Source organism: Heteronotia binoei, chromosome 2 (assembly GCF_032191835.1).
Source record: "Heteronotia binoei isolate CCM8104 ecotype False Entrance Well chromosome 2, APGP_CSIRO_Hbin_v1, whole genome shotgun sequence".
In the NCBI taxonomy this organism is placed as follows: Eukaryota; Metazoa; Chordata; class Lepidosauria; order Squamata; family Gekkonidae; genus Heteronotia; species Heteronotia binoei.
In genome coordinates this window covers 103240035-103260787 of record NC_083224.1, presented here as the reverse complement: position 1 = coordinate 103260787, position 20753 = coordinate 103240035, and the positions used below count along the sequence as shown (strand labels likewise).

General features: G+C 38.5%; 1 protein-coding gene across 2 annotated transcripts in view; it reads left to right on the top strand.

The window, feature by feature from the left end:
- The window catches only part of STIL (STIL centriolar assembly protein), a 32888-nt gene that overhangs the window by 5259 nt on the left and 6876 nt on the right, over nt 1-20753 (top strand). The window contains exons 6-16 of one of the 2 annotated variants that reach the window (XM_060231784.1): nt 1725-1912; nt 2419-2666; nt 4420-4503; nt 4639-4725; nt 6316-6460; nt 7303-7412; nt 8338-8449; nt 9198-10226; nt 10787-10949; nt 11751-11973; nt 17089-17278. In XM_060231784.1, the coding sequence (XP_060087767.1) occupies nt 1725-1912; nt 2419-2666; nt 4420-4503; nt 4639-4725; nt 6316-6460; nt 7303-7412; nt 8338-8449; nt 9198-10226; nt 10787-10949; nt 11751-11973; nt 17089-17278 (2579 nt within the window). Of the gene's footprint in view, nt 1-1724; nt 1913-2418; nt 2667-4419; nt 4504-4638; nt 4726-6315; nt 6461-7302; nt 7413-8337; nt 8450-9197; nt 10227-10786; nt 10950-11750; nt 11974-17085; nt 17279-20753 lie in introns of both variants that reach the window. The other variant, XM_060231783.1, reaches the window with a different exon arrangement.

Here is a 20753-nt window from a genome sequence, read left to right as displayed (position 1 = left end):
GTTTTGAGAGTTAAAGCTCCCTTTGTCAGATCCTGGAATATGATGGAAGAGAGCTGACATTTAGAAGCTCATGTCCTGGAAATCTTATTGGCCTTTAGAGTATACTGGACTTGGTTCAAGTTATTATATGTGATTCTTGCTTCTTTCATTTTATATCACAACATCCTTGTAAAGTAGGCTACACCAAGAGGGTAACTGGCCAGAGGTTACCTACCAAGCTTCTTGGTGGTCTGATTCTGTCACTCTAACCATAGTACTGCACTGAATTATGTCCCTGCTTTGTAGGTGCTGAGATATAATTCAGTCATGCATCTAGGCAGTAACTGTGCTTCTTGCTTCTTGCTGCTTGCATTTGCTTACTTTAATTCTTAATATTTTGTTTGCCAAGCCCAGGCCTTTTGCCGTGGGACGGATAGGGTCTCTGATTCCTTCTTTCTAGCCTTTTTTTTAAAAAGAAAAACATGATTTCTTTTTCTATTATAATTTGGTTCATTTTAATTGACATTAAATCAGGGTGGTCTTAATGACTTGATAATACAGATCTGATGGTCCTTAGAGACTTTTGTTTTTGATTTGATACATATGCAGAGAGATTAATCAAACTGAAGGCTAAGGCAGTTTTTCTATGTACATTTAACTACCAGTAAACCTGTTGGATAAATTCAGGTTTATGGTAATGATTTTGAGGGACTTTCTGGCTTCAGGGCCCAATGAGATATGCATGGCAGTGAATACAGTACTTGACTTATTGGGTCATAACATTTCTACATTGAAGTCTTTCCCTATGGTTCTTTTATATTGGAAAAACAGCCTTTAACTCGGTGGTGTTCATCCTAGGTTCACAGAAAGCCACATTCAGAAATATCCTCAACCAAAAGAATCTCATCTACTTCCCATCCCTGGCATGAAGCCTGTACCTCAAGGCACCTTGCAGCTTTCCTGTTCTTTAGCAGCAGCTGTTTCACTTGCCCACAACCCTCCTCATTGGGCAAGGGCCATGGCCCTTGTTTCTGAAATATGAGACCAGTACCGCATTGAGGAACAGTGCTCAGAAGAGCCACAAATGGTTCCTGAACCACTGAGTGAATATCACTGTTTTAACTTATTTTGATTGGTTATGATTTTGAGATAAGCATAGATACAATCATTTGAATTCTTTTCTGATTTATTTTGCATTTTTAAATCACGTGATGGTGCTTTTGTGTATAACATGCAATATTTTAAGAGCATCATTTTTATCCATCCTGATTGGGTGCTGTGTTTATGCTGTTCCCCTTTCATATCAGTGCAGCATAGGCCTTCAGTTCCTTGAGTGCTGGCAAAGAACCACTGCACATGTAAGTAGCTGCATCTGAGATGAGGTTCAGATGGCTTCTAAGTAACCATTTAAGTAAACAACTCCTTTGGTCTTTCTCTGTCCTACAACCAGAGATTCTATGATGAAATGAAAGAGCTCACAGATTGCCCCCAGGCACCTGTTTCATGGAAGCAAGCACATCATCCATTGAGCTGTGCGCATCCCCAAAGATACAACTATCTGATAATTCTGGGCATGGCTTGAATGAATACATGACCTTTCAGACTTTAAGAAAAAAGCATACCCTAGGACCATAAGCCTGACAAATTGTTGAATTATTGTTTTTACTTGTCTCTATAAAATCAGAATGATCGTAGGATGTAGTCCATATTGACTTGGATTGTCTTTGGCTTTTTTCCTGGTACAGATTGCAAAGGTGTTTCTATAACAATAGACCGTTTTGATCCAGGTCGTGAAGTGACTGGTGGCTTGGAGAAAATACCCACTACACCTCTTCCTGGAGATTTTTTAATTCCATGTACTGTAAACACTTGGGGATCTTCACCAAGTGACATTATAGTACATAATTCTGAAAGTTTCAGCTTGGCTTTTAAGGTAAAAGTTGATGATCACATTTTTTGCATTGTTAATATTCAGCTGCAATTTTCAGTCAACTCGAAGCAGTACTGTGAAACAGTATGTAATGCTAGCATTTATATTCCATACAAATATAGAAAGAAAAATTAGCTCTGTCTTTTTCGGTTTTTCTTTCAGATACTGCAGTCTCTGGATTATTGAATGTTCTTTCTTTTATTTTTAGTTGAGGCTCCTTTATTTTCCAGGTATAGAAGCCTTGCCTAGAAACAGTTTAACCTAAGCCTTGAACATTGAGTCCAGTGGCACCTTTAAGATCAATAAAGTTTAATTCTCGTTATAAGCTTTTGTGTGCATGCACACTTTATCAGAAGTGTAGGTATCTGATGAGTGTACATGCACATGGAAGCTTTCCAAAATTGACTCATACTTTGTTGTATTGCATCAGACCAACATAGCTACCACCCGAATCTAAATACTAGTAATGTTGTGGATGTGACTGATCTTAATTATATGTTTATTTGTAGATACTTCAACAGAATTTGAATGGCCATGACTCTCTGGATCCTTCCAGATTGCTGATGTTAAGAGTTTATGTATCTTCTGCAGAGCATATGGACAATCTAAATTTTGACTTTCACTGGGCAGCTGTTACGTTGGCTAATACTTTAAAATATACTCCTGTAAATTCTGTTCCAATAATTCCTACCGCACTTGCCAGAAATCTGAACAGCCATATGAGCATTGCACAAGTTCAGGGTACCTGCAAATGTGGGTAAGTTAAGGGACTGTATTTAGAAAATTCAGCTGCTTTTACTTAGCTTCTGCTTATTTGCACTGCAGGAGACTATCATAGAATCATAGAGTTGGAAGGGACCTCTGGGGTCATCTAGTCCAATATATCAGTGTATGCATTCTAAGGACACTTCCAGAATGGAAGAAACCCCATTACACTGAGTAAATTCTTTGTCTCTCTCGCTCTGTGTTTTTTTTTAAAGTCATAACTATATGAAAAGTTAATCTTTCCTGATTTTTCTGCATAAATGATTAAAGACTGGAAGTTCTTAACTTTTAATGGAATTACTTATACGAAAACCAATGCCTTTGTAGGTATCTCCATCAATTTTTATATGAATGAATTGCAACATTCTCAATTAATTACCAGAAATATTTTTTTCAATTATGTGCATGTGAGGAGGAGTGCTATCTAAAATCTTTAGGTGTTCCTGAGAGATGTCAAATGTTAAAAGTTCATGTACTTCTGTTCACAGTTAAAATGTTTTTAACCTTAGAAGTACTATATATTTATTTTATTCATGTTATCTGTAATCCACTTTTCTCACTGGGACTCAAGGTGGATTACGTAGAATAAATCAGTACAATTAGCAGAGTGGAACATCCAAAAGACTGCTATAGGCATTTGACATAGACTTCTGGAAAGCCAACCAGAGGTAATGCACACAATAAGTATTAACATGACCTGTTAAACAAAAACAAATTACAGCAACAGGCAGTACAAACTACATGGAGTGGTATAGTCCACAGTTTCCAGGCTATATTGTTACAGTGTAGTCTTGTTACCTGTACAGTGTAGCCCTGTTATTCTCTAGCATAATTCAGCTTTGCATAGCTTGCAGAAAGTTAGGAGGATGGAAGCCTTCCTGACCTCAGGGGCACAACGGAGAATGCACATGCTTAGGCAGCAGTTGATTTTGCCCATTTGTAAGGTGGAACCCATAGAAAGATCTGTTCAGATGAGGGATGAAGATGGAGAGGCAGTTCTGGGGATATGGGAGACCATAGCCATTGAGGGCTTTGTATATGATTGCCAGTACTTTAAATCGAACCCAGTAACTGGTGGGCAGCCCATGGAGTGACTAGAATAAGAGTAACGTGCATAGTCCGTCTCCTGATAATAACCAAGCTGTGATATTCTATACCAACTGAAGTCTCCAGAATGACTGTGAGGGGAAATATATCTAAGGTGCACTACAGTAATCTAAACAATGTTACCATGATGTGGATCCAGGCTGCCAGTGATCCTATCAAGGTAGGGGGCTGTCTTCTGGGCTAGGAAGGTGTTTTTTTGCAACTTAAATTAATTTTTTTCCCTAACAGTATTGTTGGATCCAGTATAAACCCAAGGCTCTTAACTGAGTCAAGGATTAACTGGACCCCATCAATAGTGGGGAGCATAATGTCTTTCATGACCTCTGCCTTCCCAACCAACATTATTTCTGTATTTCCAAGGTATCATTGCACTTCCCCCCTCCCCCAGCCATTTAACTATCATTCCAGTAACTCATCCTGCAATGATGTTTAATCCTCGCATGGTTTGAAATTGTTTCTGTATTTTTCATGATGCTAATAAAAGGAGAAATTGGAGGCATTTTTTTATTTTTTTTTATTAATTAATGGCTTTGGGATAGTTGTAATACTGCCTTAAGTATTTAACTTGTTATAGCACTTAGTAGGTTAAGAATCAACTGTTGTAGGTCAGCATACAATATGTACATTCTTGCTTACAGATACCTTACAATGGACCAGACCAGGAAATTACTTCTTGTTCTGGAATCTGACCCCAAAGCTTACACATTGCCATTGATTGGCATGTAAGTATTTTTCTTATATTCTTGGTTTAAGTTAGCATCACAAGGAATTAAGATGCAAATGTTCGTGTTTCATCTATCAGTTCTATTTGAGAAAATATCTTCTAAATTCCCTCAATCTTATTTTCCTGTCTTTAGTTGGTTGAGTGGGATCACTCATATCTACAGTCCACAAGTCTGGGCCTACAGCCTGCGCTATTTATACAGTCCCTCAATTCATGAAAGGTAAATATTTATTTTTAAAAGTATCTTGAGTAAATATTTATTTTAAAAAGTGTCTTAGTAATCAGTGGTCACTCTAGAGCCTGTATATACAATTAAATATGAAATGCTGTGGGGTTGTGTATATGAAACTATCCTTGCTATTGAACAGAGTACACTCAATTAGCAGCCATTTTGTGTATGTATTAATTTAATATGAGCTCAGGTGTGTGTTTTTCAAAACATTTTTATTTATTTTAACCAGCATTATACCTTGCCATAACAATAGCAGTAGTCCTTCAAGAGTACAGAAATACAAAAATATAATAAAGTGAACTAAACAGAAAAACCCATAAGTTATAAGGAGTTATAGTACTCCTATCTGCATGAGTACACTTGCTGCTGATGCTGTATGCTAAAGAGTATACTTGTACAGTTCTGGAGAGGCACAAATGTGATAGCTTTTATGCAACCCCTGGTGCCTGATCTGAAGGCCATTTTATTAATTTTGGAGCACTAGTGACTTATATGAAAGCTGTTACCAGCAGTGCCAGCAGCAACAAAGCATTGTTTCAAGGAGTTGTTTTTTACTTGCTGAGGGCAAGTGGCTAAGAATAAACTGAAATTTAAATCTGACAAAACTGGTGTAATGCTGGTCAGTAGGTGTGGCTTCTGTTTTGAAGGGTTCGACATCCCACATGAGTTTCACCTTCTTTTGGCGGACATGATGAAGTCCTGCTGGACCCAGCTCTATTTAAGAAATGTGGCCAAAAATGCCTTTTACCATGTCACGTGTATGTAAGCTGTCCTGCCTTTTGGAGGCTGCTGATCTAGCCATGCTGTTCCATGGTACATTAGCTTCAGTGCTTGACTGCTGTAACATGTTATACATGATGCTGCCTTTTGAAGACTCACAAATAAGTGTGATTGCTGCACAGTGTGGCTGCCTCTGTTAACAGGAGAAGGCTGCATAGATTATATTACCCCCCATTTTAGAATGCTTGCACTGGTTGCCTATTGGTTTCTCAGTCAGACTCAAGATGCTGGTGGTTACCTTAAAGTCCTTTACAACCTGTGGCCCACTTCTTTGAAGGGCTTTCTCTCCTAGTGTGAGCCTGTGTGGCAGCTTTGCTCTGCACACCAGTGTTTTTCTATTGTTTCAACCCCTACAAGTATATTCTGCAGCTTCCCATTCATGGGCTTTTTCTCTAGTTCTCATGTTATGAAATAATCCTTTGAAGGAAGTTAAAAAAACTCTTGAAGTTTCAAGTAACTTGAGGAGCCAAAGGCTCTTCTAAAAAGACTTTTATTTTACAAGATGATTGCTCTGGAAGACTTTTGAAAGGTAGTGATTTTTTAATTTGATTTTGTTAAATGACACTGTGGCTGTTTTTAGAATTATGCTATTTTGTTCTAATTTTATTATTGTTGCCCACCCAGGTGTTCCAGTTATCTGGGAGAAAGATGGGCTTTTGAATGTTATGAATAGACCAAAATTCATTTATTTTATTTATCATGAAATAGAACTATGCTGCTTTTGAATGTATGCTTTAGTCTGTTTACTTCTTTTGTTTTCAGAAATAATTTGTTTAATGAGTTGTCTTTCCTATTTAGGGTGCTTTCAGAATCAGGAAGTTTTCTTATAGTTCTTTATTCTGTGATACATAGAGATCCAGAATTTTATGAATGTCTTCCTTGTGGACTTACTGAATTAGGTTTCCAGTTACTTACAAGCAAGGAAACATTGCATCTATTCAAAGTAAGTGGCTTGATTATTTTGCCCTAGCTTATGTTGGATATGATTGTAATGTTGCAGTCATGTTGATTAATGGCATTCTTTCAGAAGAAAACATTAATATAGTTGAAACACACAGATCTAAGATTGTGGCAATCAATGGGACCCATACGTAAGAGGGTGTTACTTTAAACAGTCACATGGAGATTAAAACTGAATTAAACTAGTCCATTAACTGCTAAATTATTGTGGTGATTAATGACTGAATGCTCTCTTACAATGTTCAATCTTTGCAAGGAAGGAAGACATTGAGGTTTGTTCCAGGTTCAGAGTGAAACCCTGTATTTCCCATCCAATAAACCATCAATATACTAATTAAAACTTTTATTTAAAAATCTGATCACTCCATATCTGGTTAAACAAAATATTAAATAAATACAGAGAACACTGGCATACCCTGTAGAAACTAACACTATGTAAGCATACAGGTTATTCATATTCTACCTAAGTTGACTTTTAGAAAAGGGTTATATTTCAAAGCCTCTTTCAGGGCTCTGCTGAAAAGGGGAAAAGCAGATTTCAGTGATTTCCAGATCTGAGAGATTCAGAGATTATATTGCATATTTCTGCATCATATACAGTACCGGTGCTGGCAGTTTGCAGCATCTACTAGACTTTAAAGCTCTTGTATTCTGAGTAGTTACTTGTTTGGTAGCAGTCTTTGTAATAGCCTCGAAATCCATCTAAAGAGGGGGCATCTCCAGTTTGATACATGAGCAGCACGTACTAGCATTTAGAGGTAGGAATCAGGGTTAGGTCTGTGTGCTAATTACTGACCTTCAGTGAATGCTTGCATTTCATTTCAGAATGCTGATCCTTCTGATAAGCGTCCTGTTCAATTTGATTTGAGTTCTGAAAATAAAAATGCAGAAATGGAATTCTTTAGCAAAATTTCCAAGGATGTTTCCATTAAGTGGTAAGTATTTTTCATGCATTTGGGCATGCAGTGTACCCCTTTTGTCTCCTGTCATGTATCTTCCAGAAAATATTATACCTTCTGCAATAAGTACATGCTTTCAGCAGGAATTGCTAGTAGCTACTATACTGGAAAAAGTGTTCTTGCAGTACAATCCTAAGTACAGCCACACCCTTCAGCAGGTGTAACTCTGCTGAGGGTGATATTACTAGTGTGTTAAATGTAGGTGTAAAACATAATAGGAGGCAAGCAAATGAAAACTTTTTAGTTTCTTCAGAATATCAAGGCAGGAACTCTCTGGCCATGTCATTAAATGTATGGACAATTACGTTTATGTATTCATTTCCAAAGAAATAAACAGAATCATAATGTTTACCATATCAGTTCACAAAGATAACATAGGAGAACAAGTTTTTCTTCTGATATGCAGAATGAAACAATATGTAATATGCTCTCGGAAAGTTAAATCTACAACTGGTGCTTGCACAGGGGACAACCTTTACCTTTTTTTAAGGTGAGAAGTTAAGGTACCTTAACTAAATGCACTGGAAAACTTATTTAGAAATAGTGCATACTATAAAGCATCAATTGAAGCTTTGTTTCATTAAGTTGGAAATACATTATAAAATACAATGTTTATTAAATTGAATATTTTGCATGGTTGCCGTGGTTTGTATCCTATGGAGCTTTCCCCTGAAATTATATTTCTGGAAGTCAAAGGCCCCTCATGAATAGCAGAAGTGCATGTTTGTAGTAAAAAACATATAATGAGGTAAGAACCAATAATGTCTACCTCTGAATGTGGCAGGAAATACCAGAACAGATATAGCAAATTGAATAAATCCACAAGTTTCCTGTTAAATGCAGTTGTGAAAGTGCATCCTAATGAATTGTAGATTTACATGCAATAAAAATTGTATTTTAGCCTTTCTCAGGGTTCCTCACCGAGCAAGTTGTCTGTCAGTGATCATGACTCTGGTGTGGAAGATGATGCATCTCCAAGACCATTTCCCCGTCCTCACCCAACATGTCAACAGGTTATCTTCTATGCCTCCTATTTCAGTTTTTCAGATAAAATGTGTCTTGCGCTGCCATATTTTTGGCCAGTAGAAATCTTAAAAGCCCATGTTCAGCACCGATACAAGGCTAGTGTTATTTCACAGTTTTACCACTAGGTTGTACCACAGTCATATTAACCCTTTTTCACTACAAACATATTTTTGAAGCTCAGCTTTTTAAAACAAGTGTTTTAGAAGGCTGCAAAGTCTGCCATGGAAACACAAGTAGAACAGTTCAGTCAGCTGGACCAAAGCTCAACTATTAATTTTAGCAGATTGTTATTAAAATGTATAGCTAAATACAGGAGGTAGCAGAAATAGCAGATGAGCTGTGTACTGTCATGCCTCTTTTAAAGCTTTTTTAAATAGCTAGTGCTCAGTGAAACCATGCTGAGATTGATTCTGGTTTACCCCATTCCTCATAAACCTAAACTAAATATAAAATCAATAACTATTTCTAGTTGTAGTTAATAGCTATGTTGGTTGAGGTTTCTTTAGAAAGACCATAGTGCAATGTTTCCTGCAGTATTTTGAGGTTTACATCCCCACTTTGCCGTCCAGCTCACTGGATGACCTTGGACCAGTACTCTGTCTGACCTGCGTCCTGAAGTGGTTGTTAAGATACAACGAGGGAAATAATGTGTAGTATACTGAGCTTCTTGGAGAATGGGAGGGATAAAAGTGAATACATCAAAATGCTTTTGATGTAAAGTGTCCTTGTTTATAGGTTACAGAGATCCAGCCTTCAGTTCCTGAACTGTCTATTGTATTTGATGGCAACTTCACAAAAGCTGTACCAACATCCAAACATGACTCAACTGTGGATAAAACAAATCTACATGTATATCAACCAGCTAAGAAAGTATGTCCTTTACATCATTCATGCCACCAAATTCAGAGCTCTGATTTCAGGAAGCAGATCATCAGCTCATATGCCAGAGAGTCTTCTCCAAAGCAGTTACCAGGCCAATTAAAACAGAGAATTCCAGTGCTCAAACCTTGCAATAGAGTGCAAGCTCCATTACAACAGCAATCCAGCTGTAGTATAACTGGATATCAAGCAAGGAAGAGTGTTGGTTCTTCACCTTCCTCTTCTCCTTCAACACCTTGTAGTGGATCACCTCCCATTGCATCTGAACATGAACTTGGAATAGGTTCTGAAAAACTGTATGCAAAATGTGATGCTCTTCAAAGGAAGGAGGAACTTTCTTTAAGTGGACCTTTGGTACTTAATTCTAAGCAGTCTCCTATACATACCCAGCCGCTATGGTGCAATTGTGCTTGGTCACCCCCAAACCTAAGGCCAGTAGATTTTCAGATCCCAGTTCAGGGTCCACCTTTCTGCTCTTCCTGCGTTTGCAACTGTCAGTTATGCAGCCATGTGCAGTACAGTCCAACAAATATATTGCAAGGGATATCTAAACTGGGCCGCAATCAGACATCTGAAATCCAGACAAGTGTTGCCCAGGAAAGTACACAACTGATGTTCCATCAAAATGCAGAATGTGTAAATGGGAGTTGCAATCCAACATGTGCCACAAGTAGTCCTATAAACCTTGGCCATTATGGAATAACTGGAAATCGTTCTCTTGATGGAGATACAGGAAGGATTTCACCTCCTGGAGACCATGCAGTGTATTCCACTTGTATGCAAACTCCATCCATAGGCTCAGATAATGGAATGATGGGATTATCTCCCGATGTTTACAGAATTCTTACTGAACAAGATCAGCAGCTCAAACTCCTGCAAGCTCAGGTTTGTTTTCTATTTGATCTCTTACAAATAATTTTAGAGTTTATAGTGTGGTTAAATAGAATAAATATAACCTTTTTATTGAATGTATGATGCTTTTGAACCAGAGTTTGGTGATTCTATGTATTTTTGCTAATGTTTAGTCTGAAAGCAAGTAGAAAGTGTAGAAATATGTAGTAATTAATGCTATCTTTCCAAATATGTTTACGTGGCAAATAGCTATGCTTTCTGAATTGCTAAAGTTTGTATGTTTATTGGTCAATTTAATGAGCCTTTAACTTGCTTTAAATGAGCATCAGTGCTGAATGAAAGCCTGCTAAATTTTAATTAATTAGACTTACAGCTGTAATAGCAATATCTGTGTGCTGTTTCAGTGTTCTGCAGTTTCCTTATTACATTCTTAAAGGGGACTTAAAAGAAGCCCCTTTTTTGCACATTTCAAGGAAAGAATAGTCCTGCATACATAAGACAAATTGTTGACAGGTGATATTTATTGCACTAATTGCTTCTTTCACTTTTATTATCTCTGCAGTATAATTAACAGTGATCTTACATGGTTACAGATCCAGCGGCTTTTAGAAGCACAAACTCTTCAGCCCTGTTCCATTAAGACTATAGCCAACAACAGTATACAGTCTGAGAAGCAGTTAGAATTTGTTACCATGGAAACTCGGTCTTCCCCAGGATTACACATGAAAAAAAGTGTCAGTATTGCAGTGAGCACAGGTAATGGTTTATTGTACATCTTCTGTGATTGACAGAGCTTGGCAGTGGAAAAACACCAGACAATAGAGCCAGGCATTTTGGTTTAGCTATTTATGCAGTCTGCTATACTGTTTCCAATTTGGGCTATGGCCCGCTAAAAGCTTTGCTATCAGTCTTAGTTCCTGTGCCTGGTCTATATTCACCAGTAACATCCTCAAACTCTTTGGTAGTTCTCTGTCTCAAGATAAATTTTTGTTTTGGAAATTCTGCAGAAGAGGACAGAATATTAATTATTTGAATGCTGCAAGTCTGTAGAGAAATTAGCGTGCTGAGTTGCTTTGTTCATTGGAAAACAAAGAATAGATTTTCAAAAACAAAATGGCTTTCTTCTTAAAGCTGAATTGTCTGTACATATCCCACCTGTGCAACAGCTCTTACCTGCTCTTACCTATAACAATCACAGTAGTCGAAAACCATTATTTAAGTTATTTATTCTGCATTTGTTTATTCTACATTCCAGTATCTCTAGCTAAGGCTTAAAGTTGGTGTTGCAAGGGAAAAGCTGTGCATAATGCATTGTGAAATCAAGCTTTGTAACTGTCCAAGAGAATGCCACCTTAGTATTGTCGCTTTCATTACACTTTCATTTGTAAAAATAACAATAATGATTTGCTTCAGATTACAGAAGTCTGTACCATTGGTTAGCTGCAGTATTTGAAGATGGTGGGCAGCTTCAAAGGAAGGGCGCATAAACACACATGGTGGTTAAGTACCTGCTGGAAGTCAAAATAAAATTACCTTCTGTTTAACTTCCTTGTTTAGGTGCTAGCTTGTTCTTGAATGCCCCCTTGGATGGAAACAAACAGTCTACAAAACAGGATGATGGTGAAATTTCTAATGAAGACATCAATATCTCTATGAACACTGGGAAAGATAGGAGTCAAACAAGTATTGCCTCATCATTAAAAGCTGTTGACATACCAAGCTTTATAGACAGTATTCATGTTGTTGAAGAAGGATCTGATGAATCCACTGGTGGAGTCAGGTAAGTCTTTAGATTGGAGCATGTTCTTCATTTCTTTGAAAAAAGTAATCTCTTGTTCCATCATGTCAAAACTGAATTTTGCAACATTTAGACTTATATATGATTTAACTGATCGTTTATAACTCCATCTTTGTTTGCTTAAACCCCTCCCCCAATATTTTCAACAGTGTATGTGTGTTGTGAAAGGTAACTGCCATTGGCAGCCTGAAGCAAGTTGCTCCAGATATATCAGTGCTAACTAGGTGTGGGGGAGGAATGGAAAATTGAAATATATGCTGTACTTTTTCTCATCTAACCTAAACTTACTTTACTGTTGGGACAACATACAATGCATAATTAATAATTTAACTGTTCTACAAAATTGTATTTGGTGTATTTTATTGAACTTTGGAAGTATAAGTACTTTAGTTTTCTAGAAGTAAAATCGTAAAGATGCTCAATACCAAAGCAATAAACTGATAGACCTTATGCAACTATAACATGAGAACCTTAGTTCTTGTCTTCTGAAAAATGGAAGGGGAAAAGCAGAAAATAGAAAACACAAAGTATATTACATGGACGGAATGATACTCATTCAATTACAGTAGGACTATCATATTTGATTATCAAGTTAAATTTTATATTTAAAACTCTGAAGTGTTCAGTAGTGTATTATGTATACTACCTAGTAGTCCCTGATTGGGTGGAAAGACAGCATAAAATGTTTTAAATAACTATACATATTAATAGAGTAATTGTGGCCCAAATTAGTTATGTTTAAAAACCTTTACGATGTGTACAAAAGAATTAGTATTATTTATTGCTGCATTTTGTCTTACATATATATCTTTTTACTTATTTAAAATGTATAACTTTGTCTTGAAAAAAGTTTCATTCATTCTGAAGGAAAGAATAGTTTACAGGAACATCTTAAGTCCCTCCACCCCCGTTGCACTATGGTAACTGGTTAAGTGATTTGTATAGGACTGAAAATGTCAACGAGTTGAGGACCATTCATGGAACAAAGCCCCTTCCCCCTGCTGCAGCCCAATAGGAACAGCACTGCATGTGGAGGAGTAGGGAATCAAACCTGGTTCTCAAGATTAAAGTCATCCACAAGTTCTCTCAGAGCTGTTCTGCTCAAGAGCAGTTATGGGAAAGCTCTCAGCCCCACCCAGTTCACAAGGTTTCTGTTGTGGGGATGAGAAGGGAAAGGAGATTGTTAACCTTTCTGAGACTCCTTTGGGTAGAGAAGTGTAGGGTATAAATCCAGTCTCTTCTTCTTCTATACCACAGCTGGCCTTTAGGTCATGCCTCCTGGCACAGAGCAAGGCTGCCCTTCCTGTTTTGGTAGCCCTGCAGGTCTACCAGGACATTAGAGCCAAGCTCTGCTCTTTGGTTAAAAGACAGAAAACTTTACTATTTTTCTGGATCTTCCTGACATGGAGAACGACAGGATCCAATATCATCTTCTTCATCAGTGGATTTACCATCTATTTTACATGTTTCCTCCCTTTCCTCTAATCTTCTGAGTTCTACAGAAAGTCCAGAATAATTGGACTTCTTGTATTCTAGTGACACGATGGTGGCCCAGGCAACCCTGGTTTCAAACTCTGCTACATTTGTCCAAGGGCTGATATCTCTGACTACCTCATGCCCACAACCTTCTCTCTCAATAATCCGGCAGGGTCCTTCACCCAGGCTTCTTCAAATTAACAGTGTTGCAAATTCTACAATGATCCTTTTTCCTCAAGATGTTGACTTCTTGTTAAACGCAAGCACACCATTGACTAGGAGATCTCATGTATTCCAAATGGATTCCAGATTGTCTACACCACATCTAAGGGTTTTTGGTCTGACACCCCACCCTTGCCCTGAAGTACATTACTACACTTCAGCAATACAGTCTTTGTTTTTCATCAGAGTTCATTTGTCTGCCGTTTCAGCTTTCCATATTAACATTGTAAATACCACTATTTTTTCTTGCCCCACAATGATGGCATGTTTGAAGAGCTTCCTGAACCTTCAACTTCCTTTAAAATGGCTGACACCTACTTGGATCCTTTCCTTGTTTTGTTCCAGCTCATGGGTAAACCATTTGAACCCATGGCTATGACTTCCCTGCTTCTTACTTGGAAGACTGCTGTTAGTTGCCTTAACATCTGCTCAAAGAGCCAGTGAACTTTTTGCTTTTTGATCCGCCATACATGATGTTTCATGTTGACAAGGTGGGCCTGAGACCTGACCCCTCTTTTTTGCTAAAGGTTGTTTCCTTGTTCCATTTATCTCAACCTGTAGTTTTACCATGTTTCTTTCCTTACCTAATAGATGATGGCCTTACCTGTCTACTTACTGAGATCTCAACTGTTCTGACAAGACTGTTGCCTTTTCATTTTCTATCCAATGGCAAACCTATAGCATCTCAGAGGCTGTTGAAATAAATTTTTTCTGCAATTGGACTCTGCTTTGAACTGGCAAGCAAGCCTTTACCATCCTTACCTAGAGCCCATTCTACAAGGGTGATGTCCACATCGTCTGCAGTCTTGGCTTGGAGCCTCACTGGATGACATCTGCGCTGCTGCTACATGATCATCTCCATTGACTTTTGTGGCTCACGATGCACTTGACATTAAAGCTCAAAAGAACACTGCCTTGCAGCAGGCAGTCTTATAATCCATCTCCCAGTGTTGAGACCCCCTGTTTATTTCTCGGGGGGGGGGGGGGAGGGAACCAAAATGGGTTTCAATGACAATGCATAACAGTTTTTTGTTTACTTACACCTGTCTGTCTTATAATTCTTTTTCTGCTAGCACCCACCATCCATTGCCTGTCAGGTTGCTAATCACTCAGTGTAAGGTCTACACAGAGACCACGAAGAAGATAAACAGGTTGTCTACCTGTAACTGATGATCTTTGAGTTGTCATCTGTGTAGTCACACTTGCCTTCCCCATTGCTGGCATCTCCTTTCACTTACCTTGTCTTGGCTGGACTTGATGGCAGTATGTAGAAGGAACTGAGGTTGGGGCGAGGTTTCAGCTCCAGACATGTGTAGTTGATGCCTGGTCCCCAGAGCTGAAAGAAAGCCCGCCAAAAGAAGTGAGCTCAAGAATTTTCCTGATGAGCATCTAGAACAGGTGCAGTACCCAGTGCACAGATGACTGCTCAAAGATTCAGTTACAGGTAAGCAGCCTGTTTACCTCCTGGCTATACCAAACACACTGCCATATGATAATTAATTGAGAGGAGCAGCAAAACAGCAAGGTGGTGAAGAGGATTCCTTTTACCTTGGGCAGATTCTTGCTCTTCTAATTATGCAGTGCTGTCACAAGTCTGTGTATACTCATATCTCGGTGGATCCTATGCTGCTGCTTGGAGATTCAGGTTGAGTCCTATCTCTGAAATGCTGGAGACGGTGTTTTACAACTAGCTTCAACCTTGATAGCCAGTCTTCAGACATGGAAATGAAGCTAGCTAGAGACTTCAGGTTTTTCTTGAGACTAGTCATTAATATCTTTCTCTGGCATGTCTCCTAATGGACTAGAAGGGTCATCCAGCAGTAGTGAAGAGAAACAGCAGTTTCAGTTATGTATAGACTAGATCAGGGGTGTCAAACATGAAGCCCAAAGGCTGGATCAGGTGCCCTGAGGAGTCCTATCAGGGCTGCAAGCAACCAGCTGTCATCTTCCTTCTCTCCCCCCCCCAGAATCACAGCTTGCATTGCCAGGCTTACTCAATCACACAGGAGCTATGGAGCAACACCTCTGTTTTCTCCATTGGCTAAATTTCCTCCCTTGAGGAGGAAGGGGGAGAGATAGCTTGCTAGGCTCTTTCAATTGCACAGCAGAGCAACTGAGCCAAGCCTCTCTTCCTACTATTGGCCGAGGCCTCTCAGAGAAAGAGTTGTCGGTTATCAGACTGTTAAATATTGCAAGAGTGCTAATGTTTTAAGCATGTTTTCTTTTAATTTCTTAAAAAATCTTTAGTTTGTCTGTGTCCTTTATAAAGTTTATATCTCCACTCCCTGGCATTACATGTTATGACACACATGATCCAGCCTGACAAGGTCTGGCCTTCCTAACAAATTAATTTTACACCCCTGGACTAGATATTGTATTAATTTTGAATTGGAGCTTCTGGACATTATTCTACTGTATTGATATTTCATGTAACTTTACATGTGTACTGGAGGAAGTTTACCAAATTTTAAAGTTTTGGTGGACTGTATTCAGTGTGCAGCTCTATACAGTACTTTCATCTGTATAGGTAGATGGAAAATACTATGGGTCGTATCCAATAATAAGCAAGCAAAGTTGCACATGTTGAATGTACATTTGTAGCTCTACAGTTGCCAACAAACTGGATAGTAAAATGTCCTGCCCCTTTAATGATGACTTTGTGGAAATGGGCAGAGTTGAAGCTTTTGGCACAGAGGTAAATAATACTACAGGATAAATAGTATTCCATTAAGCTTCTGTTAAAGGGACAGGACATTTTCTCTCCAGGCAAATGGCAACCCTATCTGCTTCTTCAGGGGCATCCGAGGGCAGCGCTTGGCACTTCAGTGGTTGTCTTTCAAGTAAGATAAATTGGCAAAAATTGCCAACTCTGCTGCTAGCCCTTTTTGCTGGTGTAAAATGAGCATGGGTACAACTCTGTCTTCAAGATTTTTAGGTGATGGGAAGTATTTTTAATAAAGTTTTTAAAAAACCACTATGTACTTGATCAATGTACTGAATATCTCAGGTGTATATTACAAAGTCTTGGCTTTTGTAACACAATTTATAACTAATTTTTTAATTGTATAAAAATTAATATATACATGGTGCAGAGATCCTTGTCCTGTTTGACTTAAAGAATTCCTGTCACTTGAAATTATTAAAGCAATATGCTTAACATGTACATTAAAGCACATTCCTAGAAGATGAATGGTTTTACAAAAATCTTCCTTTGCCTTTAAAAATGAACTCAACTAATGATGCGTGTTGAGTAACAGAAAAATCAAGAAGTACCTAATTTTAAAAATGTAGCATTTCTTTTTTGCCACAAAGATAATAAAAATGTCATTGATGCAGATAGATAAAATATCAATCCTGTGTTTACTCATTGCATGTTATTTTCTCTTGTGCTTCTAGCAGCATGGCAGTTGCCACAGGAATTACCCCAGGCTCTGTACTTAGTGAAAACATTACCATGTATTTGCAAGCAAAGTCGTTGGAGGGAACTGATGACCTTTCGGTAGCAAATAATGAACAAAATGTTGAGCAGGCCATTTCATCCCTACCAAGTGTTCCTCCAGAGGATCAGAAGTTTTACCAGGACATACTGGTAAGGTTTCATAGCATAATCTTATTTCACACTGCTCTTACGGAAAAGAAGACGTATTGCAGATTTATAACCCCACCCTTCTCTGAATCAGAGACTTAGCACGGCTTACAAACTCCTTTATCTTCTCTCCCCACAAGAAACCCTGTGAGGTGGGTGGGGCTCAGAGGGCTCTCACAGCAGCTGCCCTTTCAAGGACAACCTCTGCAATAGCTATGGTTAACCCAAGGCCATTCCAGCAGGAGCAAGTGGAGGAGTGGGGATCAAACCCGGTTCTCCCAGATAAGAGTCCATGCACTTAACCACTACACCAAACTGGCGCTCAGGATTTTTTTCTGTCAAAGACAATACCTTGTTCAGTAGCCACTCTGTCCTATTGCACAGCAGATTCGTGAGTCCTATATTTACCTTAAAGTTCCTGAGTTGTTATCTGCTTATGTCTATAATTTCATAATAGTTTTTCACATCTCACATTATGCGTCCTTTTCAGTAGCATGTGCCATAGCAGTAATCTAGGATTTCATTGATCTCTAAATCTTAAAATGACCACATTGTTATGAAATTCTGATAGCACAGATTTAAATAGACCTCATTCATTTCAACAAAGCTTGTGCAAAAAGAACTGTGCTAATGAGCACACGTCATTTCAAAAGCAAATTTGTTGAGGGTGTGGTGATACCATCCAAAATGGTGGTCATCTAATTCTTTGGCTTCTCAACTTTCCCTTCTCCTGTACTATTTTAGAGCAATAACCACCCCTACAGTGTTTTGAATTATCGGCAAAAATAACAGGGCTATGTCATCTCTCCCAAAACCATCACCCAAAATGCCACCAGCATTCTTTACCCCAAAAGAAACTCAAGTGGAACCAAAGGTCTTCAGTGCTGAGAAAGCCATAATGGTGGTTAAGACTTCCATCACACAACTCCTGGAGATAGTACTTAGCAAACAGGACTTATCAAAAAAGATGGAGAAGGGCCTAAAAGAACAGATGCTACAAATCATTCAACCAGTAAGAGATCCAACTAAGTGGGATCCAAGCACTTAATATGGGGCAGGCCTTGAAAGACATAGTGAGGGACTTGCAGACTTATGAAGAGCAAACTCATGATTATATAACCACCCTTGAAACTCAAGCTAAACAATTAAACCTATAATTTAGAGGTCTTCCTGATGGAGAAGATGAATATAAAGACACTATATGTTTTGTTTTCAAACTGGCTTTCTTCCGTTCTAAAGCTAGATCATGGTGTGGTGCTGTCCATTTTGAAAGCTTATGGACTAGCCCCCCAATAAATCCAAGATAGAAAGGTCTTAGAGATATGCCTGTACAATTTATAAACTGGAAATAGAAAAAAAGTCCAAGATGTTCTCCTACAGGTTTCTCAGTTTTATGATTCTTGATGTCAGATTTGTGTGCATTTATCCTTTGGAATAGGGTTTGACCTGTTTGTGCTGTGCAGAGAACTGAAGGGCACTGTTGACATTTAATGGCATATGCAGTGTTAGAAGATGAGCATGTTAATAAGTTTGAGATGGTGTAGTTGATGCTGTTAGGTCCAGTGATTGTGTTGTCTGGGTGTGTATTGCAGCAAGGGTTCATTGCAAGCTCTGGCACCAGCGTCCATGTTCAAATTAGATGTTGTATTATTGTGGTTGAGTTTTTTGAGATTGGGGGGCTGTTTGTGTTCTTGAAACAGTTTGCCCCGTAATATAGTATATCAACATAACAAGGTTGATAAACTATATAACTTCACTATTGCTCGGCCCATGATTGGCTAGCTTCACTCCCATGCAACATGCTCCATCCTAAACCCAGCTGTCTCCTGGTCTTGCTTGGCTTGGATTAAGTGGGTTTATGCTAACTACACTGCTAGTTTATCTCTGAACTGATCCGAAACTTATTTAGAAAATACGGTTATTTTTCTACGGAGCTATGGCTGATTTTTAAAAATGGCCATCTGGAGCTCAGTTCCACAAATGAAAGGCAGAAACGGCTAAGGAGCAAGCAAAGCAAGAGGGGTGCTTCCAGAATATTTTTTTGAAAATTGATTAGGAGTGTGGGGGGTGGGGCCAAGTACTTAGCTTTGCCTAGGATGCAAAAAACCCTGGCACCGGCCCTGCCTGTGCTTAAAGGCACAGAGTGAGTGCTGACAATCCAGTGTCATCCTGTAAGTCCATCTCATTACTGTTTAATCAATTCGTCTAGTTATATTGTACATATCCCTATGGTTTGTTCCTTTCTTGTTTTACCTGCACTGTAACTGATTAACCTTTGTGCTTTGATCAATTTTGAATTAATTGCTGTTATTGAAGTGCCTGGGGGGATTAGTTAATTAACTACTTTTAAAAACATTTTTACTTCTAGCTTCATTTTATAGCTCATTACTTCTGTTGATCATCTAACTAGCTCTCTTTTGCATAGCATGGGGTAAGGGCTCCTTTTCAATTTATAGTGTTTACAATATGATTTTCTTTTGCACTTTTTATATAGTTCTGATAAGAATTTTTAATTGACCGTTGCAAGGTATTTGGTATTTGTCTTTGTGGTAAGATATTCCAGTTGCCACTTAAGACACTTATGATATTTGAAGCCTTGCATTATTATTACTGTCTGTTTAACTTTTGTATTTTCCTGGTGTAAGCCCATAGACTGGTCACATTAGATTCATAATTATGATAACTTAAACCTTCCATTGCAGAGATGGTAGCTTTCTTAAAGTAAGCTCTGTCAGCATCAGGGGATCGCGGTAGTTTGATCCAGGAAAAAAGGTGTTACAGCATATAAAATGACAGCAACCTGATATTTTGTTTATATAGGAACCTCATATTCGCTCCACTAAATACCTGTTGCTTAAAATTCCCCTTTTCCCAGTACAGTTCCAGGCTCCTGGCTCTTCCAAAGCCAGGGTGGTTGTGACCCTAATATCTAGAAATGTTAACTTTGCATAGGATATAATACTTGCTGATCCTCTGGGATTCTTTTTTCAAAGGTAAAATGGATGGAAATCACTTTAGCCTCCCTGTGTGCTCCAAACTAAGATCAAATTGCCTTTCTGGGTGCCATTCTTTAAACTGCTGTCGTTTCAAAATGGCAGTCCGATCTGATGACATGATCCATCAGATGTCTGGCTGGATTGTCAGTTAACTTTCGGTGCAACTGAATATGCTGACAGACACTGAACAATGGACAAAAACATTTTATTGAAGCAATCAGAGACATTGGAAAGGGACATAAACACCTCCTTCAGCTACCTGGGATGCAATGAAGGCACTCTTACGGGGATCTATCATTTCTGTAATATCACACCTGAAAAAAGAAAAGGACGGACTTGGCAGAAACTGGATTGCATCATATCTTTAGAACTCTAACACAAGCCTAAAGGCAGAAAACATATTTATGCCAAACTTGATGGCTGAACAGAAGATCCTTAAAACCATGGAACTTAGCACAGATCCAGAAAAAAATGATATTTTT